Below are 26963 nucleotides of genomic sequence, written 5' to 3'. Positions count from 1 at the left end.
ATAATCCTCATTCCCGGCAATTATAAATTATTTGTGATTAGCCGGCGTGACTGCGCCGGAAGTAGCCGACGCGACACGCTCTCCCACGGCGCGACGAAGGCGGCGGATAAGCCGGATTTTCTGTCACGGAGAGACGCGGGGTCCCCTTACTTGACCCGTTTGCCCCCCCGGAGTTTATTTGACGTTTTGCGCGCCGGCGGGGTCACCACTTAACCGAACTTCGTTTCTATACGCGTTTTGAAAGATACGTTACGGTTACAATCGCGTAACTTCCGTCTAAATCTCGACGATTTATCGTCGTGCTCGTACACCGTCTTACGATACCGATCTTTCGATCAATTTTTTTTCGCGTGCGATAAGCGAAATGATGCATTTAATTAAAAATATCGTATACATCATTCAAACAAGAATGTTACATTGGTTTGTTTTGCAAGAATTACTCACTGGAAGAGACCCGAACGTGGTGTCAGGCGACCCCGAGTTAACGAAGGAAGGCGACAATCGCGCGCGGTGTCCCGCCTGTTGAATGTAGCCTAGCGCGATCTTATAGGGTCGCGCAGGACACACCGCGATCTTTCCCGAGCCAGTCAAGGCTCGGGGGTTAATGGTACGAGTTTTACCGTCTCCGCTCGTTACGCGAACGATATAAAGGGACACGTAACAGGCGAGGTGAGACCGGCCGGATCCGTAACATCGTTAGCGTACGCACGACGAGTTCGTAAGCCGTAGGTGAATGTAAAAGCGTTCTCTTCTTGCAACACTTGCAAAAAGAGAGAGATGCTGAAAGGTCATCTAGGATCAATAGAAAAAATTTCGTCGAATCGATTATCGAGGCGTTATTGAGGTTCTTGTTCCACATTGATTTCAGAGGCCCTAGGAACCGGAAGCTCCTCGTGGCACAGCGAGGATGGCGGGCCCAATTCGCGTCGCGGCGGCGAGACGCCGTCGTCCTGCGCGACACCGACATCGGCCAGCTTTCCGTCGGAGCCGGAGGTTGACGCCGACGTCGGCGTCAATCCCGACGGCAATAATCCCGCTGCCCCGTACCCTTGCCAATTCTGCGACAGGACGTTCCCGCGGCTCAGCTACCTGAAGAAACACGAACAGGTAAGGATGACAGGCTCAACAATTTCCCCGCTCACCAGATATTTCCTGACTGAAATAACTCGTTTTAATTGAAAATCAAAATTGTAAATGTACATCTAAATTCGGATATAGTTACTTGCAATATGATTTTGTTGAAAATAATTTTATTCGACTATCAAATTAATCATGTAGGATGCTCAAATAAATGCGGGCAATGCTGTCAAAAGTTTTAACATTTTGACAACCTGCAATTTGAGCATCTTATAATTATTTTGATGGTTTAACAAAATTATTTTCAGAGCTAGCTAAATTTTTCCTTTGAGAAAAAATCGTTTTTTCCATGTAGAGAGAGAGAGAGAGAGAGAGATCTTTATGGTTTATAAGCTTTTTATTTAAAATATTTACAGATCATCTATTTAAATTAAAGATCTACCGCGATAAAGAGAAAGATCAAGTGTTTCATTTCGTTCTCGCGATAACGTACATTATCTTCCACGTTCGTGCGTTCCCGCATCTGATGCTTCTGATGTTAGTAGAAATCGCTGTAACCTCAAGTATCTCGCGTCTATTTGCGTAAGAGACGCAAGGTCAGTCGTCGAAAAAAGAAAAAAGAATACGAAACCAAAAGGATCGACGTTCGTCACGCGCATTAGTATGCGCGCCACGCACGTCGCGACGCGAGTTATAGAGAGCTCTCCTCTCATCTCGCGCCTTCTGTGAGAAAAAGTCCGAGGTGTGATTCCGCGAGGTCGACGAGTCCCGTAAACGCGCGCGGGGCAGGTTAACGCGTTTCCGCGCCGCAAGTGTCCTGCGAGTGAGCGCGGCGCGCGAGGCGGTCCTGCCTGTGGAAGAGGGACGCGCGTGGCGAAAGTGTCCTCTCCTCTCGGATCTTTTTTTTTTCTCATTTTGCATGGCGGTGGCATTAGCCCGTTCTTCCGCGTCCGAGGCCGGCCGGCACGGGGGTCATCATCGGGTCAGAATCTGTAGCGTTGTGCCCATAACAGGTTGTACCGGTTATCAGGTTATTCGTCCAGGTGGCGGCCGTCCCTTCGGCCTCCTCCTCCTCCTCCTCCTCCGCTCCTTCCTTCCTTTCGCGAAAGCCCGCTGCTGAACGTACGTACATATATATATATTATACGCGAGCTGAATCGCGCGCAGATACGACTCCGATAATCAAGACGAGTACCCGTGAGTCTAGGTAGATAGCTGTCTATTTATGCTACGCACAATGCTGGCTTTACTCCACCGACAATCGCGGCGAGTAATCTCAATCCTTCGCGGGCCTGTCGTATCGCGAAGTTGTAACGTTGACAGATCCGCGAGAACGGCTGAATTTTAAAGATTCCCAAGATACCACGGATTTTTCGAGATCAAACGTCCATGAAGATAAAAGAAGCGGCTTTGATAAGATTTACTTATTGTTAGCCAATCGATAATTCATCGATGATGCACTTTGACATCCAGATCGTACGGTCGAATTCTCTTACAAGTTCGTTGTTTTTTTTTTTTAATGTCTGATTGTTGTCCGATTATCGAACAGCCTCCGTGCGTCCGCGGAGGCCTTCTCGTCGCCATTTTCGCGAGTTGTCCGATGGTCGGTGGTCCTTCCCGGCCGCGGCCGAGAGAGAGACCGAGGCGGCGCGATCGCTTCGCCCCATCGTCCAGATTGTCTCTTCAAAGGAGCCGACGGCTCGAAAGTCCGTCTGGCGCGGTCTCGTCGCTACGTGCCGAGCTTACTTACCTCGTCGCGAGACCATTTCGTAGCCGGAGCGGCACGGAGAAGCGTTTTAGCTCCGCGAGCGGGAGCGCGCGGCACAAAGAAGGTGACCGTATGGGATCATATCGGTCACCGTGATCTGGCTGGGTGACGCGTCCCGACAGAGAGCCGACGCTACTTCTTCTTCTTCTTCTTGCTCCGTGAAGCTTCTCTTCTACCGAGACTCTCCTCTCTTCTCTCGCGCGCTTGATAAAGTTTCTCGTGTAGAGTATAATTGAGACGTTAAGCAAAATCGGCCAAATGTCCTTCCCAGATTTGGTTGAGACTTTTGATTTGTAATCTCCATGAATTTTTATTTAATTTTATATAAATTAAAAGTAATGGTATTATATGTAGAATGTATTAATATTATTGTTGTATAATATTGTTAGATATTAAATTGGCACGTTAAATATAATCAAACAAATTAATTTATTTTATTATATTTAACGTAACAAATTTTTAACCTGCACAATCCTAGAATATCCTAGAATTACGTGATTCTATAACAAGAAAAATAAATAATAAAACGTTCCAAGTGATGTACAGAATTTCCATTGAATTCCATGATTTTTTTTGGTAAAAGCTTCAAAAATATGATAATCTCGTGAAAAATTTACAGTTTTATTGCAATATCGTCGCAGCACTTTTATAACTATACAGTTACGATTATTTATATTCTTTTTTTTTATTTCTACGAACAAAATATCGTTTAATCTGAAGAACTGCTGTAGTTGCATTACACGACGATTGTATTGATTGCAGAGCCACGGCGATCAGATGCCGTATCGATGCAGTTGGTGCAACAGACTGTTCAAGCACAAGCGCAGCCGCGATCGTCACGTGAAGCTGCATACCGGGGACAGGCGATACCGCTGCTCGAAATGTGAGGCCGCCTTCTCCAGGAGGTAAGCACGAGAATCTAGTCTCCAAAATATGCGCTTTGCCATCGACCACCAAAATTCATTAAGCGATAACTCATGAGAGTCGTTCACGTCGCCAACAGTCAACTAGACGTCGCAAATCGTAAAGATTCGAACTTTAAAACCCTACCTAGTTGTTCCAAATTTCGTACGTGTCGATCGACAATGAGATCTGATTTACGGATTATGTCATAAAACACACGCACGCAATCAGTAAAGGATCATCAGGGTGTAAAGGAAATAATCGCGCTGGCTCAGGCCATAAACGCAACGGATGGTCGAACGAGGCGCTGCCTCGACGGGGTGCTGCCGGTGCTCGTCGGTGCCGCGACGCGACGCGGCGCGCGCGGGGCCCGACGGGGCCCGACCGGCCGATTCCAGGGGACCCCGATCCAACGGGTGACAAATGAGTAATGATCACACGACGACCGCGGTCCCGGGTGGCATTAGTCAAGCTTACTCTCTTACGTTTCTTTCTTCCTGCCCCCTCTCGCACCCCTCTCTCTCTCTCTCTCTCATCGCCTAGCTGTTTGTTTCCCTCTTTCTCACGCGAGAGCACACAGGCTCTCTCCTGCGCGCACGCATGCACGCACGCACGCACGGCATTGAATCGTCCTGCGCGCATTGAAATGCTAAGCTGAGCCCCCGCGCGCGAAGCACCTTTTTCTAACTTGACACACGTGTGTATATGCACGCGTGTGCGCTCGCGTATACGCGGGCCCCCGCGGGGCCCCGGCCGAGAGAGCGGACAGGTAGGACGCATAGGTGTTACGGGACAACAGGTAGAACATTAGTCAAGAGCCTCGTTGCCGCTCGTCCGCCTTCGCCGGCCGTTAAAGTCGCGCTCGCGACCGACGAAACTGAGAGTCCCTCGCACTTCCGCCGTTAGCTTCCCTCTGAGACCGAAACGTGCATGAGAAATTCCGGAATTTCGCGGTTGAAGCATCAACGAATTTGCGCTGTAAATTAATTAAAATCGCAAATTTTTGAGATTTGACTATTTTATTCTTACATTTTACACGTAATTGCGTTATTAATTAAATTAACGTTATAAAAAAACGATTGTTTCCTATATACAAATTCATCAGAATAACAAGTTACACAACGATAACGTCAAAATGATATTAAAATAAGTCGTGATTGATCGAAAGTGACTTTTAAGAATTATTTTAGAACCATTTTGATGTCATCATGACTTCTTGTTCTACGCTTGGGATTTTTTTTTCAAATCTATTTATAGATTTCTCTCTCTTTTCCGAAGCTTTCCGCCCGCGAACGTTCGGATGAAGTCCTAACAAGTCTTTGCTCCTCACCTGTCAGCCGCTATTATAATCGCACCGCGAGATCTTTACGCCACGTCTCTATTCGTCCGCCCACCTTAGCCATCGGTTTGGGTGACCCAACAAAAGGGTGAAAATCTCCGTGGTTCTCACGCCACGTATGCAACGCGCGAGAGATCTGTCGGCCCTTAACTGTGACTTTCGCTTATGACAGATTGCGGACACGCAACGATGTATCATTTCGATCGTTAGTATGCGCTCTCGTTAACCCGCGCGAGGAACTTCAATAAGGTCAAAATATTAGAAAAAAATATTAGAAAATCTATTCATAGCTTGAGAATCAATACCTAATCGAGCAACGTATTGTGAAAAAATTATTTGCCTTTGTTGTAAATTTTTAACTTCGAAAATTTCCTTTCTCCAAGAAACCTTTTAAAAAATACAGTCTTGATCATATATAAAGCACTCTCACAAATTGACGTAAACATTCCATATCTAACGATAAATAAATTTAAAAAAAAAACAGTTTTATTGAAAATAATATTTATTTTTAATAAAACTGTTTTTTTTATTTTTAATATTTGTTTCTATAATAATTTTGATATTTAGTTCTCCTTTGGCTTTTATTACTACTTTTTCTAAGGAAGTGCAATAAATTAAGAGTGCTTTATACTTATGGTCAAAGCTATATGTTTGTTTTAAGTCACTGGAATCAATGTCTTAACTTGTCAAAGTCAGGTCTAGTTCGACCGAAACTAATCGCGGGATCTTACGTATCTCAACGAATAACTTCATGTCTCACGGCGATGTTTTTATTCTTACGGAATGCGGCAGCAAGATCGAGATTTTCTCGGCAGTTTTTCGTAATTCTCATGGTCCTCGGATGCCAACCGGGAGTCACGATTCGACCCCCTTCCTCCCCCACCCCCCCCCACGGTATTGACGGGTGCCCTCCGCTTCTTTTGTCCGACGTCTATCTTTTCAGTCGACCGCCTGTGCTTATTATCTTTTTGCATCAATAAATAAAGATAATGCGTACAATTTTTTACACAGTCGACTAATCAAGTATCGACGCAGGTATACTGCTGTAGACACGCAAATCGAGCGTCGACAGAAAAAGGACCTGTTATACAGTTTTGCTGAAGTATCTAAAAATTTAGCTATAGATACAGATTAGAAAATAATTTTTTTTGTGTGGGCCTTCAAAAATTATATGTAGGACGCTCAAACGCGATAATAATGTTGCAAACTTTTTGCATTATTGCCACGTTTGAGCATTTTACATAATTTTTTTGATGAGTTACAGCAAAATTATTTTCAAATTTGTATCTAGCTAAATTTTCAGATTCTTCAGCATAACTGTTCTTTCCATGTAGGCATAAATTGATAAATTGATATTAACTATTTTAAAAAATTGTACAACGAAAAAGTAGAAATCAAGACTGGATTGCAAGTAACGATTCGTAGATACTTGAATCTTTACGGAGTAAATGAACGTTTCAAGACTGACGAGAACGGAGATCGAGTATACGTTAACGCACCCACGAATCACCGTGACAGGGTGATTCTTTGGACTGGCGAGGGTGGAGTTTAACGGACCATTTATTTCCATTTCCTTTCAGCACCCCAAACGCGATCTTCTTCTTGTATAATGGCTGCCCGCCATTACGCGGTTGAACTCCACGTTTTTTCAAGAATCGGGCGGTCAAATCACTATGAAAGCTCTGACACTCTTTCTATCACTAAAGTTATCCCAAGCTATCTTGAGATTGCAAGTATAAGTCATTATTTTAAGATTTATTCCTCTCGAAGTAATGACAAATAGCTTTAAAGATAAAGTATTTTTCTCATGTATGAATTAATCTTTAAAGATACAAATCTTTATGGAAACCTTATTTTTAAAATACCGATTCCAATAGATACTACAGAGTCTGTTGGAAAGGATCTCTTGCAGCACAATATTAAATAATTCAGTTACTGTGCTTCTCGATATCCTTCCAATCTTGGACAAGCCAAATCTGATATTGTTTCAAGCGAGAAAATAAGACTTGTTTGTCTTAGCTGCGCTTCTTTGCATTTTTCTAAATCGATATAGGCCAGCGAAATATAAAATATTGCTGAATCAAAACAACACATTATTTCGCACACGATCCGCAACAACATGAAAAATATTTTTTGTGTTAAAAATATTTCTCAGTACTGTTTAGTTATTATTATAGTATATTATCGCGTGATATAAGAGAAACTAAAGAATGTTGACAGAACATTATAATTTTTAAACATTCGGACTATGAAATCAGTTTTTGATTTATTGCTATGCAATTATCGCGAACGCAATTTTTCGCTTAATTCTTATTGTTAGTACATACACATGATAATTTTTCACACGACGATCCTTTACTACAATTTACAAACGAGAGTCATTCATTTCTTCGAATTAATTTCCATCATTTTTTTTACAAGTGTACAAGAATTAAGTGATTCTTGCATATTATAGGTACTTTAACATCTTTAAAAAAGTATTTGTAAGGTTGTATATTAAAAAAAAATTGTATATAAATATTATAACTGATTATAACACAAATGACCCAATTTTATGTACTGAAGATTAAGAATATTATATCAATAAGCGTCGCGAACGGATACTCCGCATCCGTGGATGTCCTTCACCATCCGAATGTCATCTCTTATCGTCTCTCGTCGAAGGTGACACGTCGCGTCGGCGAGATGCTGCGTAAATAACGGTGTCAAAACAGAAATATGCGAATAGTATTTAATATCGGCGCGACCGATGTGGACTCGTCGCCGGTCCATTCTCTTCGTTAAGCTAGCGCGACGCTTTCGAGTCGTACTCTTTCGGTTCTCTCTCCCTCTCTCTCTCTCTCTCTCTACTTTTTTCCCCATATTTTTTTCCTCCTCGCATCGTCGTCAGTCGCGCTCTGTCGGCCGCGAAACGATACGCTCGATAATAGGACAGCATCGCGGTTCACCCGGGCGATAATCCTGGTGGCGCATGAATAATTCAGGCGCAAAGTGCAGGAGTAAATTTGCCGTCTGTCTTCGTTTCGGCGTGCCCGAGACAGCCCGCTTGACCGTCGCGCCTCCTCGTACCGAACCTCGCGTCATCCTCGCCTTAAACGCTCGCGGATTCAGTTTTCCGCCGCGTCGCCGCCGCCGTCGCCGCGACCTGGACCGACGTACACACACCGGCCACCGATGAATTATTCATCGGGCTCGAAAATCACCGGAGTCGTTACCCGGGTTTGACTCACGTCCGAAATCTCCGCAATTTTTCTCTCTCTCTTTCTCTCTCGCGGTGCTATATTCAACATTATACATTCGATGCTATAAATGTGTCTTTTCGTGTCATCGGACGCTCTCCTTGTTACGATAAGTAAAATAATCGCGACTGAAATATTCATTTCTTTTTTATCGTAGAGACTTCAGAGACTTCACCCAATCCGCGGCGAACCTCGGTGAAAATAGTTACCCCGGGCTCGATATGTCCCAGGATCTCTGTTTATTCATGCCGGCGCTGATCGAAAAACGCATCTTTGATGCGCGCATCTTGGACGAAGCAAATCGCGGCGAAAATACGACGCGAGATAGATCCCGTGGCTGTCGAATATTTTCCCTGTTTCATAGTTGATCGAAAATGCATCTCTGCAAGGAACATAATAAATAAACTCGCGCGGATCGTATTAGTTTCAGTTATCCGTTCTCCGTTATCGATTGGCGGACGTCTGAGCGAAGAGACCGCGGTCGATTATTTAAGAAACAATATAAGTACCTACGAACTATTTTTCTCATTTGTTCCACGAAGAATCGCGAATGCGCGGCGATGTCTCTCAACTTTTGTTTTCCTGATTTTCGAATTCCCGTTCAACACCATTTAACGTTAAGAAAAATATATATACAGGTCGAGAGTAATTAATATCTAAATAATTAATATCGAACACTTAAGCATAAACTCCATTATCCCATTATTTCAACGCGGATTAATACAATTTCCTATGCGGCTCTTGCACATTTAAATACGGAAGAGAATCGATGGCGCTTAAAATTCATACGTTAATATAGTCTCGTATAATACGGCAATAATACGGCGACAATACGACGAAGATGACTTTATAACTGGATGCCCTTCTTAACGCGAGAATTATTTATATATTTATTCCCCAAAACGCGGCGGAAAAACGGCATCGCGCGCTTAACAGCGGTGGTCACCCAGAACGTCGATATGTCCCCTCCGACCTAAGTAACACATTCAGCGTTTCACTTAATTATTAGCGGGGACACTTAATTAGCGAGGAGGAGGGAAAATATTTTCAAGCAAGCCGCGCGACGAGCTCCGCCCGTCCGTCTTTATTAAGTTTCCCGCGTTGCCGCTCTTAATCGAATTCGCCGTCGTTTAATTCTTTCCCTCGGCGGATACTCGGGGACTTTTGTCGATCGCATCGCACCGCGATAAAACCCGGTCCGATATTAAAACGCGAGTTTACCCGCGCTTCGAAGAAGAGCGAGTTACCGAATAACCGTCGATAAATTAGCATTATCGATCGCACGTCCCGCGGCATTATTAAAAGATCGCCGCGCTAACCGATTAGTTTTATGTCCGACTTCCGCGCCGGTGATCGAAATATCTCCGGCGGAGTGAATCTATTTTCAAAGTGTGATTGACAGGAGCGGTGCTCCTGACGAGCCTTAATATACATGGACTCGTCACGTATTACAGGAAATAGAATTTCCTGAATTAGATCCCTCCGATCTGTACAACGAATGGCAATTTGAACGTTTTAAAGGTAAGTCGGACCGGTGGCACACCGGTCATCTATTCCGAGAATGATATATGTGATGATCGCGAGGGACGTCAGGATTGTAAAAAGCGGTTGATTTAATCTCAGAATAGTGGAACCTCGTAATTTATTTCGACAATTTAAAATACACAATTGGAATTGATCAATTGATAAACGGACAGCTAAATAACATTTTATCGTGCACACCACTTCACCGTAAAACTGTTATTCTCATCGCGCGATTTAATAAGTTTTCAACGTTTAAATGCTTTTTAATGCGTACAAATGCATACGGAAAATGTTATTTGAAAGTAGAGTGTATCGAGTATCATTTCACTTTTCATCTCGTTTGCACGATATCTTTTATTAGTCATTCCATTTAGCCCGTTTACATACGTGACCGAGTTAATAATTCAATTATCGAGTATCGACTCAGTTCTGTCGTATATTATTATACGTATCTCGATTTAGGCGCGGCGCTTCGAACCATACTTACGAGCCGCCACGAGCTCACGAACACGAGTATTTCGTATTTTTCTCAGCGATCACCTGAAGATCCACCTGAAGACGCACGACACCCAGAGGCCTTACCAATGCACGGCTTGCACGAGGGGCTACAGCTCGGCCGCGGCTCTGACGTCGCACATGCAGTCCCACAAGAAGCATCACCAGTCGTCGTCGTCGTCGTCTCAGCCGACCGGCAAGCACCAGGACGTCGACTACGGCCGGAGAAGCGTCTCCTCGCACAGCACGTCGTCGCCGCCGGTGCCGTCGTCGCCGTCGCCGTCGTTGAATCTCAGCCTGAACCCGCGAAACGTCCTGAAGACGTCCCAGGGCACCGGCAGCGCCTCCACCACGCCGATCCTCAACTCGCCCCTGAAGCTCGCCTGCATGTACTGCACCCGGGACTCGTTCAGCTGCATGCAGCAGCTGCAGATGCACGTGCGCACGATGCACCAGGCGATCCTGAGCGGCGCGGAGGGTCTGACGCGGCCGCCCTCGCCGAGCAGGACGTCGAGCGAGCAACAGGCGGTGTTCTGCTCGCGCGACAAGCCGCCCCAGGATCGCCAGGATCGCGGCGCGAAGGACCTGCGCGCCGATCGGAAGTACCCGCCTGAGGAGAGGGTCGACCGGCCCGCCGGCGAACGGGACCACTACGAGAACGCGTTCACCTGCAACCAGTGCACCATGAAGTTCTCCACCCTGGCCTGCCTGCGCGATCACTCGCTGTCGATACACCGAGTTGACGGCGGCTTCAGCGCGACGATGGTGATATGCCCGTTGTGCGGCATCCCGTGCACCTCGACGGCCGCCTACGCCGAGCACTACGTTCTCCAGCACTGCGAGAATCGTCGACCGGCGCCGGCGGCCGGTATAGACTACAGCGAGACGAAACTGAACGGGGTTTACAACAGCGCGCCGGCGAGGGACTCGAGGATGCCGCGGAGCAGAGATGCCGCCCCGGAGGCCGCCGATCTCACGAACAAACGTCCGACGACCCGGCCGTCCGCGGACGCCGCTGGCGGCTACACCGCCGACACTCTTCTGTGCGGCCAGTGCGACGCCGCGCTGAAGGACTTCGAGTCCTTTCGCGAGCACGTGGCCCGGCACCTGCAGGCCGATCATCGCAATCAGGAGATGTCCAGCAGGCAGCACCTGTGCCCCAAGTGCGACACCGTCTTCCCGGCCCGCGAGGACATGCTGGCCCACCTGACCAAGCACTACCTTGGCCAAACCACCAAGGAATTCGCGTGCGGCGCCTGTAAGAAGTTCTATCCGCATCCGGATCAGCTGCAGAGACACTTGCTGGACGCCCACGCGCATCATCTCTACCGCTGCGCCCTGTGCCGCGACACGTTCGACTCCAAGGTGGCGATACAGGTGCACTTCGCGGTCAAGCACAGCCAGAAGTGCCGGATCTATCGATGCAACGTGTGCTACTCGCTGTCCAACAACGAGAACTCGCCGCCGGGGTCGAACGCGGCTCCACCCGGCGACGGCAGGAGCTTCTTCAGGAGCGAGGCCGAGATGGCGGCCCACGTGCGCAACGTACACGCCCCTCCGCCCGTCGCCCCGTCGTCCCTGTTGAACAGCAGCCCCGTCGGAGCCGCGACGAGGAGCCCGGCCTCGACGCCCGGCGTGATCGCAACGCGCTGCGTCTTCTGCGCGACCTGCTGCAGCTCGGAGCTCGAGCTTCAGCTACACCTAGCCAGCCACTCGGCCAGTCTCTACAGATGTCCCATCTGCAGGGAGGGTTTCGCGGTGGAGTTTCTGTTGGACCGGCACGTCGCCCAGGTACATCATCAGGCGGCGCAGGATCATCATCAGGCGCCGTCGGTCAGAAGCAGGGAGAACGGGCGCGTTCATCGACCGGCTAGAAGTCAGGAAGATGTAAGAAGTTTTGTTACGGTAAAAAAAATGAAAATTTTTAAAAATGAGATTAAAGGGCAATGAACCTTAATTACGATAGGATAAACCGTGGGTAGCGTCGATAGGAAGTTGCCGTCGGATTATCGCCATTCTCGGGAAATCTTGCCGACGGCCCGCGCTGCGCCTAACGTCCATCGGGAATGTAAGTATTTCGAATCTATTACCTCGATTCTGGATTTCTCACGCGATTTATTCGGATATCCGTCAATAGATATATATACGTATATACATAGATATGTAGGTATATATCCGCGAACGAGTGTGTTTATGGCCGTTTAGCTCGCCGAAGCTCACCGCCCGTTTCGAAATCGTCCGGATTCCGGGTCTCCCAATCGATTGATCCATTTATCGGAACACGAATTTCTCGAATTTCTCGGCGAAGATTTTCCTGTCGATTGAAACAATAAGTAACTGATCAGTGCTCATTGAGAAATCAAGAATCCAGGTAATAGATTCGAAATACATTTCCGATGACGTTGGACGCAGCGCGGACCATCGGCAAGATTTCCCCAGAATCCGACGGCAACTTTACGTCAACTGCTACCACGGATCGTATCAGCCTTTGTTAAGAGCCAAAAAGATAAAGCAAGAAATAATTAATTGCTATACGTAAACGAAGAATAAACTTAGAGATAAATTTACATTTAAACACAAATATATATATATTTTTTAGACATTTAAATTCTGTAGATTTAAATAATTAAAAGAAATTCTGTCCTATAGTTTCATCACACAGAAATATTCTGTATAATTAAAAGATACGCGTAAGATTATTCGCGAAATGAAGTTTTCTTTCCAAATCCCAGGCGAAATCTCTGAAGAGGGGCCGCTCGCCAGCTTCGAGCAACAACAATTCCGTGAACCAACGCGACAACAACAACAAACGCTTGAACTACAGCACTGCCGGTCAGCAGTGCGAGCTCTGCGAACGCGGTGAATTCGCGAACGAGGCCGAGCTGCAGGCACACAAGAAGCTCGCTCACACGCCGCCCAAGCTGTCCAACAAGGCTCTGTCTACCTTGAGCATGACGTGTGGCTACTGCGGCGAGGTTTGCCGCTCGCGGAGCGAGCTGGAATCTCACACGAGGATCCAGCACGCGTCCAACGAGCCCGGCGGCCGTCACAAGTGCAACATCTGCGACGAGGTGTGCCCGTCCGGCGCGAGTCTCGCCGAGCACAAGCTCCAGAAGCACTGCAAGATCCAGCTGAGCGACACGTGCGTGGTGTGCCGCGGCTGCCTCACGTCGGAGAGCCAGTTCCTGGACCACGTGCAGAGGCACAGCCTGGAGAACGTGGATCCGCAGCAGCGGCTGGACAGCACGCTGCCTCATCTGCCCGCGCCGTGCGTCGTCTGCCGGCAGACGCTGATCAGCGACCTCGAGTGTCGTCTGCACGCGCGGCATCACCTGCGTACGTCCTCGTCGGGTAGCACGCGCAGCGCCGGCGCCAGCCCGACCACCAGTCCCGGGGGCGGCGGCGGCAACGGCCAGGGTCAGGGCTGCTGCCTCTGCCTGCGCGACTTCGCGGCCGAGGACTTTGTCAATCTGCCACCCAATCCTGCCAGCACGAGCGGACAGCTGCTCCGGGTCTGCAAGCCGTGCTACATGCGACACTCCCAAGGACTGCCGATACTGAACTCGACGACCTACGAGCACCGGGCCAAGTACGAGGCGGCCTGGCTCGCGCGCAAGGACGGCCAGTGGGACGAACCCAAGGACAAGTGGGATCACGAGAGAGGACTCAAGGCGGAGGATCGGTCCAGAGGCGAAGGAAACGCGAATAAGAAACGGTGCGAAGAGTGCGGGGTTAAGTTCGAGGATCCCGAAGAGGCGGAGAAGCACAGGATCGCCGAGCACGAAAAGCCCGCTGGCAGCGCCTCGAATACCTACACCTGTATACAGTGTCAAGTTAGTATGGAATATTTTACATAATTTTATAACAAGATTAAAATTAAAATAAAATTTAAAGTCAAGGCTCCAAATTATTCCAATATTAATAAAAGAAGTAAAAAAGAAGTAAAAAAGTAACAAATTCATTATTTGAATAACATTGTTATTCAAATAATGAATTTGTTAAATTAATAAATACATATTGGAGCGATATAACACCCAAGCTTTGGCTCGTTGGCCCTTTTTTACTTCTTTTATTTATAACAAGAGTTGTAGTAAAAAGTAGAGTTGCAGTATAAACTCTAAGATATACCAATAAAAGAATCCCATTTTTATTTCATAATAATAATAATAATAATGAAAAAAATTAAACTCTGAAAAAAATAAAAATTTAATTGACTCGTATTAAAATTAGATTATAATTAATTGATAATATTATGCTAATAAAAATATAGGATATTGAATTTTAAAGATTTCCATTAAAAATTAATAAGATTTTTTCCCTTTTTTTTTGTTTTAAAGACGATATTATCTTTTTAAATTTATACATATCTTTAAGTGTTAATGTAGTTTTCAAAAGATAAAATATATTCTTAGGTGTCGTTTCCAACTGAAGCCAAGATTCAGCAACACGTGAGGAAGGAACACTTGGAGGCGTCCGGGAAAGCCTCCTTGGAGGCTTTACGGTGTCACTTGTGCCTATTCGAGGCCGCCAGTCCTATGCAGCTGCAAATTCACTTAATAGAGCACACTTTCGCCGGCTGTACCGCCCTTAGCTGTTACATCTGCCAGTCGCTCTTCACAACTCCCGTTGGCCTTCAGGTAATTTAACTGACTGCTAATATGTCTCAAACGTAAAATAACAGTTATTCACGCGCGTTTACGGTAACAACCGTGGACTCTCAGGGAAGAAAACGGTCTGATAAACTACCTCGAAAACAAGCGCAGAACTAACGAATTATCATTAAAACAAATTAATTCGCTACTCTTTGAGCGAAAATTTGACTCGCAATCGTTGTTGATTCGCAAACATTTCGTGCGAGTTCAGATCTTTTTCTTGTGGATCTTGACTATAGACGATGGCTCATTGTGGCGAGATTGCATATTTTTTGTTCTTTTCATATTATCATTTAAATCAACATTCTTTCACATAAATTAAACATATAAATGTCATATATCGAAAAAGAGGAGTTTATTATTTCGTTCCTTTTTATTTAAAAAAATGCGAGTGTGCAGGATTTAACACCATTCGGTGTTTATATAAATCTATATGCTATATGTATAAATTAACTTTAATCTTGATTTACTCCTTACATCTTTAGATTCTTATTTGTTTCAAATTCTTAGAATTAGAAAAAGATAACGAGCAAGATTAAACCGAGACTAAAATCGATCTACATTAACGGAAATGGACATAAGAGATTTCGTCGTAGAGAACGTCCGCCGCTTAGAACGACGGTGGCAAACTTAATATGTGATTGAATAACGAATTCCTAAACTAACATGGCGAGAATTATATAAACATCAAATGGTGTTTCCACTCCATATTTTTTTGGAATCAGTTTGGAATTCAGATACAAAAGAACATCTGTTCGCATCTGTTCGCAGAATCACATGCTACAGGAGCACGGACTGGACGCGCGACCGTACGATTGCTCCAAGTGCACGCTCAAGTTCTTCTTCAGCGCGGAACTGGACCACCACGTGCTAACCTTCCACCGTCCGGGGGAGGAGATCCACCCTCCGTCGGTCGAGAGCGCTCGCGGGACCGAGAAGCGCGACGGCGGCGTAACGGTGAAGGAGGAAGTGGTGCAAGGCGGCAAGGAGGAGGAGGAGGAGGAGGAGGAAGTGAACGTGGACGATCAGGTGGGACAACACGAGGAGGTCGGACGAGAGGAGCAGAAGCTGAAGACAGAGGCGGTGGACGGCGAGGCGACGTCCGGCAGGATGGAGTCGTGACTCTCCCTCGGTCAGCGTTTCGTTCTAGGATTAGTTGATTATTAGGAATTCGTTATTCAATTATTAAGTTTGCCACCGTCGTTCTAAGCGGCGGACGTTCTCTACGACGAAGTCTCTCGTGCCCATTTCTGCTCACGTAGATTGACTTTAGTCTCGGTTTAATCTTGCTCGCTATCTTTTTCTAGTTCTGAAAATTAGAAACGAGTAAGAATACGAGAGTCTAAAGATATGAGGAATAAATTAAATCAAGATTGAAGTTAATCTATATTGGCCTAGAAATAGGCATCGATTTTGCGGACAGGGCTGATGTGAAGTTCGATACAGTATTAATTAGGGGAGAAAGTTGCCGTTCTTGCAATTATTCCAGATGGTTAGTTTTTTACTATATTGTATATCGATAAAAAAAAATTTCGATGTAAGATCATTGCGATATAAGGTTACCTTTTTATATCGTTTATCCTCCCGATTCTTATATCAACTTCAAGTTTAGAATGTCCAGGGGTTTTCAAGGAACATTATAGGTTCGTTTTTGCGTTAAGTTTGAGATGAGAGACTAGTTCATTCTACATCGTTTCGTGCAAACGTATATATTTACTCTTATGGTTATTGAATTGTAGAAGTATAGTGCTGTAGATTAATTTCAATCGTTTCGTTTTTTTCCGAATGCTTCGATGAACGGCAGACGTCTGGCTGCTCCAGCGAAGCTCCGACCGACTGCCAAAATTAAAGCAATCATGATGTATGTCTTGAATACATGCACACTTGTATACATACACATGTATGTATATAAACGATGCTGAACGTTGTTAAATTTACATACGCTAATACCTAAACTTCGAAAAAATTTCGTAAACTGAAAGAGAAGAAGGAAAATCCGACGCGTGCCAAATCTCAGATATTGGTGCACAAAATCGATTTTTAGTCTCTTTATAAACGCGAAACATTTCGATCTGCCTTGAGATTCTTTCAACCACAAATGATTTACTCTCGGAAATTTTGTAGGAAAGTTCTGAGAGAATCGAAGTTAGAGGAAAGATATTAAATTATCTTGAATACGTTAAATTCTTCATTTATCTAGTTTTTATATAATATTACGTTTGTAATATTGAACATTTAGTGTATTTTGTTTTGTTAACTTCTAACTGCGTTCCATAAGTGAGACGACTGCTTAAGTGATTAATTACAATTAGATTTGTTACAATCGGGTGCTGAACTCGATAAGATGCTATAATCTGTATCTTCGTGAATAAAATTTGTAAATATTGCGCAAATATAGCAGGAAATATGTTATAAATGTTGTATCGATTTACATTAATTAATGATGCATAAGCGACGAGATCATTGATATTATTTAAGAGGAGACGCAATAACCTGTCCATTAGACATATATATATATATATATATATATATATATATATAGCGGTAAAATAGTTCTGTACGAAATAAGTTATTGTTTCGAAAAAAAATCGTACGTACTGTATATACAGTAACTTGTCCATTAGGCATATATATATAGCCGTCTCTAATAAGGTCTAATTATATACGAATAAATTATTGTTCTAAATCGGTTTAACTGTATATCTCTTCCTGAGCCGTTTCACGCCATCGGTCATGGACTATTTGATTGATAAGTAATTAGAAAATCGAAAACAAAACATGCGAAAAGAAAAATTACATACGTGATTTCATGTAAAAAAATAGAAGAAACGACCATGTTTCTAAAGCCTATATCAACAGACACACATTGGAAATTGCGACGATTGCAAATTGGAGATTAGATCAATTCAGTCCAGAACCAGACAAGATTCAAATTAATTAAAATTCATCCGACTGTTGGAATTTGGTTCTTCTGCAGTTCGCAATCATCAATTTGAAGTGCGCTGAACTTTTTTTTGGAAAAATAAATAACTTAGGCCTTTGACGCCCATCCTGTTAGGAAGTATAAGTTTTCCGCTCCGCGATATTCCTAAAACAAAGAAAAACTTTTGAAAACATTTGAAAAACCATGGTCTGGTTGATAGAAAATGATAATGAAATTAGTGAAAGAAGAAAGTATACCTTATATTTATTTTCTTCGTGCGCGCTCTGAACAGCTTCAACAGCTATAGCTTTGAATGGTGCCGCCACAGCGCCACTTGGCGCAAACACGTCTCGCAAGGTCGATACAATCGACAACAGTTATCGACCGTCCAAAGGATTGCCAGCAGAAGATTCTTCTCTACAAAATTCATATTTGATTTCGCGATTCTCCGCCGGCGGCGCTGGGCGTCGGCGCGCCTGCGCGGAGCGCGCGTCCCTCGGCCGTCGTCGTCGACCGTCGTCGTCGTCGTCGTACGTTTGCGCTTGATTCAGCTGTTGCGAGCTGTTGTCCGGTCTCACGCAATCGGGGTGCCCGGTGCGTTTGCGTGCGGCATACGTGTACCCGACGACGCGACGCTCTCCGCAATTGCAATCCGAACCGAGGGCGAGCCCCGCTGACGAAGCCGCTGACGGCAGCCGAGGACGAGAACGATGACGGGGTTCACGGAGAGCGCCCTGGTCAAACGCTTGATGGACCTGAACCCGTCGCAGCAGAGCATCCAGACGCTCTCGCTCTGGCTGATACATCACAGAAAGCACCACCCGACCATCGTGAAGATCTGGTACAAGGAGATGTGCAAAGGTACGGGGCGAGGAGTCGTGTCCTGTCCGCCGGATCGAAACGCGCGCCGCCCTGAGCTCGACGACGCGGAAGGACACGCCGCGACGCGCACGTTGTCACGAGAGACAAGCGTCGTCGCGTGGTTCTCGAAATTACAAACGCGATTTAATGCACGCTGCAATTGCTGTGTACGACGCACGGAGATCACGACGAGCCCGTGCGAGTCGCAATTGTAGCCGCGGAAAGCCGTTTCCATGCCATGCTTGCGTAGTTTGGTTAGATATTTGTTTCGGTGGTCGTTGCTCAGAAACACTTAGTAATCATTGAGCCCTTGAGATATAAAGGATGAGGAGAAGGGAACATTTGACGTTGCATGTTAAATTTCCATATTTGAATATTAAATGGCACTTTTAAAGGCGTTCAATACCGCTGTCACCTTTCACTCGAGTAAAAATAATGACAGAAAACTGATATGTTAATAACAGTTAATACTTATTACAAAAGCGTATGATAAATTGGTATCGATAACATTTGAATTTATTATGAGGCAAGTGGAATGCATTTAAACGTGAAAAGTATCTCAAGGCTCATACTCAAGTTGAAAAATTATAATTTAAATGAATAATACCCATTATAACTCTTGTTTGTACAATTCAAGCTTCCCCTCTTGATTCCTTCGCGCGAAAGTTATGATTGGAGTGCAGTTTAATATTTTCTGCCTACATTTTTACAGTGAAGGACAATCGCAAGCTGATGTTTATGTATCTGGCGAATGACGTCATCCAGAATAGCAAGAAGAAAGGGCCCGAGTTTGGGAAGGAATTCGAGTCGGTCCTGCCAAAAGCCTTCGAGCACATGAAGGGTTTTGATGAAAAGACGAGAGAGCGGTTAAACAGGTTATTGCAGATCTGGGAGGAGAGAGGGGTTTATGACAAAGCACAGATAACTGAATTTAAAGCAGCTTTCGCAGAATCTGAGAAGAATTCTACGGCACCGCCGAAGAAGAAAGCGAAAGTTGAAGTAGAAAAAGTAAAGGTGCGTATTCTGAAATTATACTGGGAGCTCCTAATGTGTAATTAAAACTTTCAGTTAGTGAAAATAGCATAAGTACATCGAAGGTATGGCGATGCGAAAGTGAGGTGCGAGTTTATGTAATGCCTTTAGCACAATATATCTCGTAGATATAATAAAAGCATTTCATCAAATATATAATATAATGTTAAATATGATTTCTCAATTTCTGGTGATTATTTTCAATCCGATTAAATCAATTGCGATAAACAAAAGGTATATACGAAGTCTACATACACCCGTAATGCTTGCAGAAGGAAAAGAAGGAAAGGAAAAAGTCAGAGACCGAGGTGGTGGAGGTGGACGGCACCAAAGAGCTTCATGTGACGTTGAGCCCGAGGACCCCCGGCGGCGACCCACCGGAAACCGAGGAACTCATCAAGGCCTTAATGGTTAATATCAATTATACGAGCGACAATCATGATACGGAATTTGTATCGTTAGCAATAAAATATTTTGTTCACATGAAAATACATGTTGAATCCATGAGGCATATCAGCAGACGCTTTTGACAACTCTTGATACATCCACCCTGTCGATTTTTACGTGCTTTGTTTGGAGCTGTATTGCCGCTTTCTTTTATTCCAAGTAGAATTTACGTTTGCAGATTTCTTTTTTTTTCTCTCTAATTCCTCGAAGGCTTCACTTTTTGCGAAGTAAATCGAGCGGATGTTGATTTCCTTAGCAGAACTGATTAGTGCTTTTGCTTGAGTACAAGGAATACTAGTCTCGCTGCTGCTCTCAGTTTTTTTTTATTGACCGATTTTTTTTAATAAAAAAAAATCGCGTCGCAGCGATATGCCATGTGTTTCGCTCGCTCTTCCTCGTGCCCTACAAAGCAAGGGCAAAGTACATTGTACTAGATGTAGCGAACAGTGAAGAGTTCTGCGCGCACGCACGGCGAGTTGTTTTGCAAGATCCAGAACGTCACTGTGTGGATTAACGGAGCTTTCTGTTCTTTTTCAGGATCTGGAAAACACCGCGTCCTCGGACGCCGGTGTCAGGGAGCGCATCGCGTCCCTACCGCCGGAGGTGTCGGAGGTCTCGCTGCTCGCGAATCTCGCCGACCGAACGGCCGCGGATCAGTTGAGCGCGGCGGTGAACGAGGCCGCCGCCCTGCTCGCCGATTACAACGGGCGGCTGCAGGCCGAGATGGAGGACAGGAGAAGACTGCTGACGATGCTGCGAGATTACACTCTGGCGCAGAGGCAACTACTTCAACAGGCTCAAAGCACTCTAGAGGTACGATCACTTTTTTTTTCTTTTTTTTTTATTATCTGACACACAAGTGTTCTAGTGTATATACATGTATTGTACAGAGAACTATCGTTTCTTTCCGTACGCAGGACTACAAAGAGAAGCTCAAGAAGGTGTGCGCAGTTCGGTCGGAGGTGAAGTCTCACATTTCGAATCTTCCCGATTTAACGCAACTGCCCGACGTGACCGGCGGCCTGGCGCCTCTTCCCTCCGCCGGCGATCTGTTTTCCATGCACTAGTGTAAGCTCGGAAGCGCTTGGGCAAGTTGCGTTCACACACACGTATATATATATAGTTTATCACTTCGTTTCATCATGCGGATGTAAGGCGAGAATTTTGTCGCGAGATCCACAGTACGAGATTTGTACGACGACGAGAAAGATTATAGTCGATGTAACTTTGTACCGTGGAACATTTGATAAATTTCATGTATATGTATATATATTATATATATGTTTATGTTGTCGTCAAAACCCATAATCGTTAAAACTAATTTTAAATTTAGTTGAACGTCTACAGTTATACTGTTTCACATGAGTTTTTAATTTTTCACACACAGCGAGGCCCAACTTTTCCGATCCCCCCTTGTTTACGGGGTGAAACGAGCTCTATAATAATTGAAGGGCTATTATATTATATATTCGATATAATTGTACTGTCCACATAGGTTTTTGATTTTACATCTAATTAGCCATTCTAGTTAAAACGAGTTTTAAATTTAGTTGAACGTCTACAGTTATACTGTTTCACATGAGTTTTTAATTTTTCACACACAGCGAGGCCCAACTTTTCCGATCCCCCCCTGTTTACGGGGTGAAACGAGCTCTATAATAATTGAAGGGCTATTATATTATATATTCGATATAATTGTATTGTCTACATAGGTTTTCGATTTTACATCTAATTAGCTATTCTAGTTTTAACTAGTGAATTCGGGTTTTAACGGATTGTGAGTTTTGACGGTAACATATATAAAACAATATACGTATATATTGTTATATATATATATATTATATATACATATATTTATATATACATATATTTATATATATGTAAAACAAAAATCTCCCCGTATATTGCGAGCGTAAAGTACGAAACGGGGAAGTACCAACGGATAAAACGAAAGTTATTGAGGCTGTTAATAATGTTCATGATTGTTTTCTTGATTGGGAGAAAGAGAATTTCTTATTTATACAAACATACATGTATAAATAAAAAATTCTTACGATATTCTTCTTGCGATTACAAATGAAATACGAAGACGATGAGGGCGCGAAGGAAAATCTATTGTGCATCGTAATTCTCGGTTTTGTACTTTAAGTGACGAGTTGCCTAACTCCTTTTTGAATCCTTTTTCGCGAAACGGCGTATAGTATCTAAGTAGGCTAAACACAAATTCATTTTTATGAAAATAAATTGTTACGGAGAAGAGAGGGTATCTTATATATATGTATATCCTAACGACATGAGAGACAACAATGTTCCTGCAATGCAACGCGACGCAAGAGTCCGAGGAAAAAAAACTTCGAAATATCCCGTAAGACATGTGCGACTTGTTTTATGCCCCATCAGCAATCTCTATCTCGGATTATATGTATAATATATACATATGTAAACGACGCGCACATCAAATTTATTTGTGCGCTTGTTGCGAAAAAAAAATCGTAAAAAACACTTCAAAGAAATGAAAAACCCATTTTGCAATCGTTTCGCAAGATTGCAGCTCGTTCGGCAAAATTATCGCAAAATTCATAGAATTGACAGACTAGTCGGTGCTTTCGAAGTTGATGATAAGGTGGTATATGTATTATGCAAACACATCTTTTTGAAAAAAATGACGGTGTTTACTTTGTGCATTGAACCTCTGTACAATTGTTACGTCTTACAAGATATTTTCTCAAAATACGCCAATCATTGTCCACCGGCAGATACATAATGGAGACAGCGCTCCGAGTGGTCGCGTGTAATCATCACTGTATATATTACATACTGTAGTCTAGTACGATTTCAGGACTGACACACTCCTTGCGAATATCTGACTGTGAACGAACGGGTGGTCCGTATAGATTATAATGTTGTACATGTGACTATTTTAAAAAAGACATTGCGTGACTGTGCATATGCTGAAATCGGAAGAGAAGATTGTAATATGCGAAAATTACGACGAATAAATGTTTTGATCGTTATATACATTGGCGCCTTTGGAATCGCAAGTTACTTCAATTACCATTTCTTCGGTTTACTGTCTCTCGTCTGATCTCTCGATCCATTTGTGATCTCTCTCTCTTGAGGCTTTTTGTTTTAATTTTTTTTAAATGTCAACTTGCGCGACTCGAAGCCACAGATAAATTTTCGAAATCGCAGAACTCGCAACTGATGCCGATCTCTTACTCGATTACGATCTCCTGGCTACTTTATTGAGCTTCCTTCCGGATCGTACGAGTACCAGGAGAAATAATCAAGTAGGAAGTGGCGCTCATTCAAGTTCTTTGAAAGCAAAAATTGTGATTCCAAGATTTCACACATAATCGGGCGTATTGTATATTGTGTTCACATATATAAATTTTATATGCACTCTAAGAGAGATCACGCATAACATTCACTACAGATGCATAATTCACTAGAACTCATGAGGCTTAAAATATACAGCTCTAAATTCTCGTCTCGTCATACAATTTTAGACAATCTTGTAGCGCACGAAAAAAAAAATAGTACACACGCCACATTCATAATTACTATCGCGAACACTCTTAAGTCTCGTGAGGATGTGGAGGTCTCGTGGGCTTCAGAATCAACTTTCCAGTGTCGTCGCAGCTCATGTTGAAGTCGCCGAGCACGCTCCTGGCCCGCTGCGTTATAATACTGGGCGCTATCACTCGTCTATGCACTCCCATCATAAATAATATCACTGCAAAATGAATTCCGGCAATGCAATCGCGGTATCGACTTGTGCAAAATGCATAGGAGGTCTCTCAGTACCTAATATTATACTAGCCATTGTGAAGAATGGATGATTGTATAAGCTCTGCGTGAAGGATACTGCTGATGTGTTGGGATCCGTCAACCAGTGCCAAGCACCAATGGCGGTGCAAATAGACATTAATCCCAGCAACACTGCAAGAACAGAATTTAGATACGTATCGCTAAGGCAAGTTGAAGAATCGTAAAAGAACACCTGACAAGCTTCTAACAAGTCGAACTGTTCGGTGTACATTATCAGAATGATAAAATATCTCAGATAAATTGTAAGACAGCCAGAAAGTTAAGCAACATTGCAGGAACATTTAGATATGCATGGTAAGCTTCTAACGAGTCAAACTGTTCATATACATTATCAAAATAATGAAATATCTTAAATTGTAAGACAGCTAGAAAATTTAGCGAATACTCATTACGTCATAGTATTTTAAATGCACAATGCTGTTATAAACACTGGAGTACTGGAGGATGTAAAAAGGAGCTCAGCCCTCTTACAAGGAACATACTTCTCCATCGCGTGGTGGCCGGTTGCAGGCTGGCAATAACTTCAGTGAGTCGCCTTTCGAAAGCTTTCAAATCTAAAAAAAAAAAAAGTGCGAGAAGCAGAAGTTTTCAGGTTGACAGATTAACCTCAAAATCGACGATCGAGTCAATTCATTTCGACGTTTCAGTAGAATGTCATTGAGCCCGACTGAAATTGACCGAATCGTCCTTTGATCTTTGACTCGAGACAACAGTCGAGAATGACAGGAGTCGCTTAATCGAGGATAATCAATGTACACACTGGTGACAGATTGTTTATCCCCTACACCGGTTTTTAAATGCAGCGCGACACCTGTCACCCTCTTTAACCTGTGCTCCCTTTACCTTCGCATACTGTCTGATCCAACGACATAACTTTTATATTTTGAAACAAGATGTGCATCTGTGCCCGAGAAATCAGAGAAAATCTCTATCTACGGTGATTTGGATGGTTGACAGTAATTGATGGATAAACACTGCATCGCGACCATCGCGTGCGAAGAAGATAAAGGTACGCGACAGCGCCATGAGGAGTCGCGAAATGACCGGAGCGATCTCTCTCCGGCGGATTTTGTTAATTGATAATATACCGACGAAATAAATTCTATTATCATTCGGTGATAATATGATTCCTGGCAGAATCACACATAATCTATCTACGATTGTGTATTGTGTGTTACAGGCATATGTATGGGCTCGGACGAAATGAAAGGAATAAGAAAATAAAAATTAAAGATAAGGAATTAGGAAAAAGTCAGAAAGTTGGACAAAATTGTTATGTTTATTTTCCTGTTTGATCAATTCTTTTCAGTGTTTGAGCCCTTTATACACTATATTAATTTAGCTACTAGCTATAATATTTTATAACATGTATTTTATTTTTAAAAATAAAATATATAATAAAAACGCGCAAATTAAAAATCAAGAAAATATCAGAAAAATATAATATATGTATAATATAATATATATAATTGACAAAGAATCTATTCCAAAAATTTAATTTTTAATACTTCCAAGATTTGCGAGTCTGCAGGGAATTCAGGATTTTTAATCGCGAAAATTAAAAACCTCAAAAATCGACAAAAAATCAGAAGAATATAAGTAGAAAGCAAGAAGGTTGCATATTATTTATAGTTCTAAGAATTTTACAAAAATCCCCCAAAGTCTTTGACGTACCATAATCTTTTAGAAGACATTATTTCGGTATAATATTTTGATATAAAAGCTATATATATATATATATACCCGGGGAAAAAATTTCCACATATAATTATATATAATTATATGCAAAATATGTCTATATATGTTTCTTTCTTTTGTAAAATTATTCTTTATTAATACAAAATTGATAATAATAAGAAGAAACATAAAAAACAATTAAAAGAATAATTTTTACATTGTTTTTTTTACAAAAAATAAAGTTTGAAGAAATGAGAAAAATTGCTCATATATAATCATATATAAGTGATTAAAAATATACATATATAATTATATATGAACAATTTTTCTTATTTCTTCGAACTTGATTTTTTGTAAAAAAAAACAATGTAACAATTATTCTTTTAATTATTTTTTGTTTCCTTCTTATTATTATCAATTTTGTATTAAAGAATAATTTTACAAAGGAAAGAAACATATGGACATATTTTGCATATAATTATATATATATAATTATATATGGAACTTTTTTCCCGGGTAAATATTTCAAATTCACTCCGTATACTTATTCGCTTCTAAATTCATATTATTATCTACAATGTTCATTAATAGGCTATCAACAAAATGTCTGTTAAATATATTAGCCATTTTATTTATATTATTATGCATTACATTATCACTGTAAATTACCTTATATGTATATATTATTATGCATTACATTATCACTGTAAATTACCTTATATGTATATATTATTATTATATATATTACCCTTTAACAGTTCTTTGATCCCCACATTCTTTTTGGATTTTTCTTATTTTTATCCAGCTTAGACTTTAAATAATTTCTCTTAATTTTTTTGCATTCGTCAACTACTTTGTTTCTCAGTTGTCGATACAATTCCCATGCATCTTTATTCTTACTTGTTCGTGCTAATTTATAGATCTCATCCCTCTGTTTTACTATTTGTCGAATCTCATCAGAGAACCATTGCTTACCTAGCCTCTTATTTAGCAGAGTAATTTTCTTTCTTGGCGCAACCTCATCTAGACATTTTGCAATCGCATTTACCGTTAAATTCACTAAAACATCAACATTAATATCATCTATTACATTAACACTACCAATCATTTCCAAAAATTTTTTTAGAGAGATCAGAGAGAGAGAGAGAGAGAGAGAGAGAGAGAGAGAGAGAGAGAGAGAGAGAGAAGAAAGCGT

The 26963-nt window shown here is 42.8% G+C and overlaps 3 protein-coding genes and 1 long non-coding RNA gene across 4 annotated transcripts in view; 2 read left to right on the top strand and 2 right to left on the bottom strand.

Annotated features, from left to right (window-relative positions):
* The window catches only part of LOC105462602 (zinc finger protein 423 homolog), an 84174-nt gene extending 68055 nt beyond the window's left edge, over positions 1-16119 (top strand). The window contains exons 5-10 of the mRNA XM_011709304.1: positions 869-1107; positions 3608-3750; positions 10384-12232; positions 13078-14178; positions 14758-14982; positions 15769-16119. Of these exons, the coding sequence (XP_011707606.1) occupies positions 869-1107; positions 3608-3750; positions 10384-12232; positions 13078-14178; positions 14758-14982; positions 15769-16119 (3908 nt within the window). The remainder of the gene's footprint in view (positions 1-868; positions 1108-3607; positions 3751-10383; positions 12233-13077; positions 14179-14757; positions 14983-15768) is intronic.
* Positions 16120-16266: 147 nt separating this feature from the next.
* On the bottom strand, positions 16267-18043 carry LOC105462571. The gene is made up of 3 exons (XR_976077.1): positions 17799-18043; positions 16561-16833; positions 16267-16306 (listed from the first exon to the last, which is right to left on the bottom strand). It is a non-coding gene; the product is annotated as an uncharacterized LOC105462571 (long non-coding RNA).
* A 380-nt stretch (positions 18044-18423) lies between these two features.
* LOC105462569 (regulation of nuclear pre-mRNA domain-containing protein 1B) lies at positions 18424-22093 on the top strand. Its single transcript, XM_011709265.1, has 5 exons — positions 18424-18781; positions 19494-19795; positions 20086-20223; positions 20798-21073; positions 21178-22093. The coding sequence occupies exons 1-5, from the start codon at positions 18631-18633 to the stop codon at positions 21325-21327; spliced, it is 1017 nt and encodes a 338-aa protein (XP_011707567.1). The 5' UTR covers positions 18424-18630; the 3' UTR covers positions 21328-22093.
* An 817-nt stretch (positions 22094-22910) lies between these two features.
* Positions 22911-25115, bottom strand: LOC105462568 (nuclear envelope phosphatase-regulatory subunit 1). Its single transcript, XM_011709264.1, has 4 exons — positions 24935-25115; positions 24574-24645; positions 24068-24202; positions 22911-23996 (listed from the first exon to the last, which is right to left on the bottom strand). The coding sequence occupies exons 1-4, from the start codon at positions 24990-24992 to the stop codon at positions 23839-23841; spliced, it is 423 nt and encodes a 140-aa protein (XP_011707566.1). The 5' UTR covers positions 24993-25115; the 3' UTR covers positions 22911-23838.
* Between the last annotated feature and the right edge of the window lie 1848 nt (positions 25116-26963).

This window comes from Wasmannia auropunctata, unplaced genomic scaffold, assembly GCF_000956235.1.
Source record: "Wasmannia auropunctata unplaced genomic scaffold, wasmannia.A_1.0 LD336097.1, whole genome shotgun sequence".
NCBI lineage: Eukaryota > Metazoa > Arthropoda > Insecta > Hymenoptera > Formicidae > Wasmannia > Wasmannia auropunctata.
The sequence above is the reverse complement of the archived record's forward strand: the minus strand, read 5'-3'. Positions and strand labels throughout refer to the sequence as shown.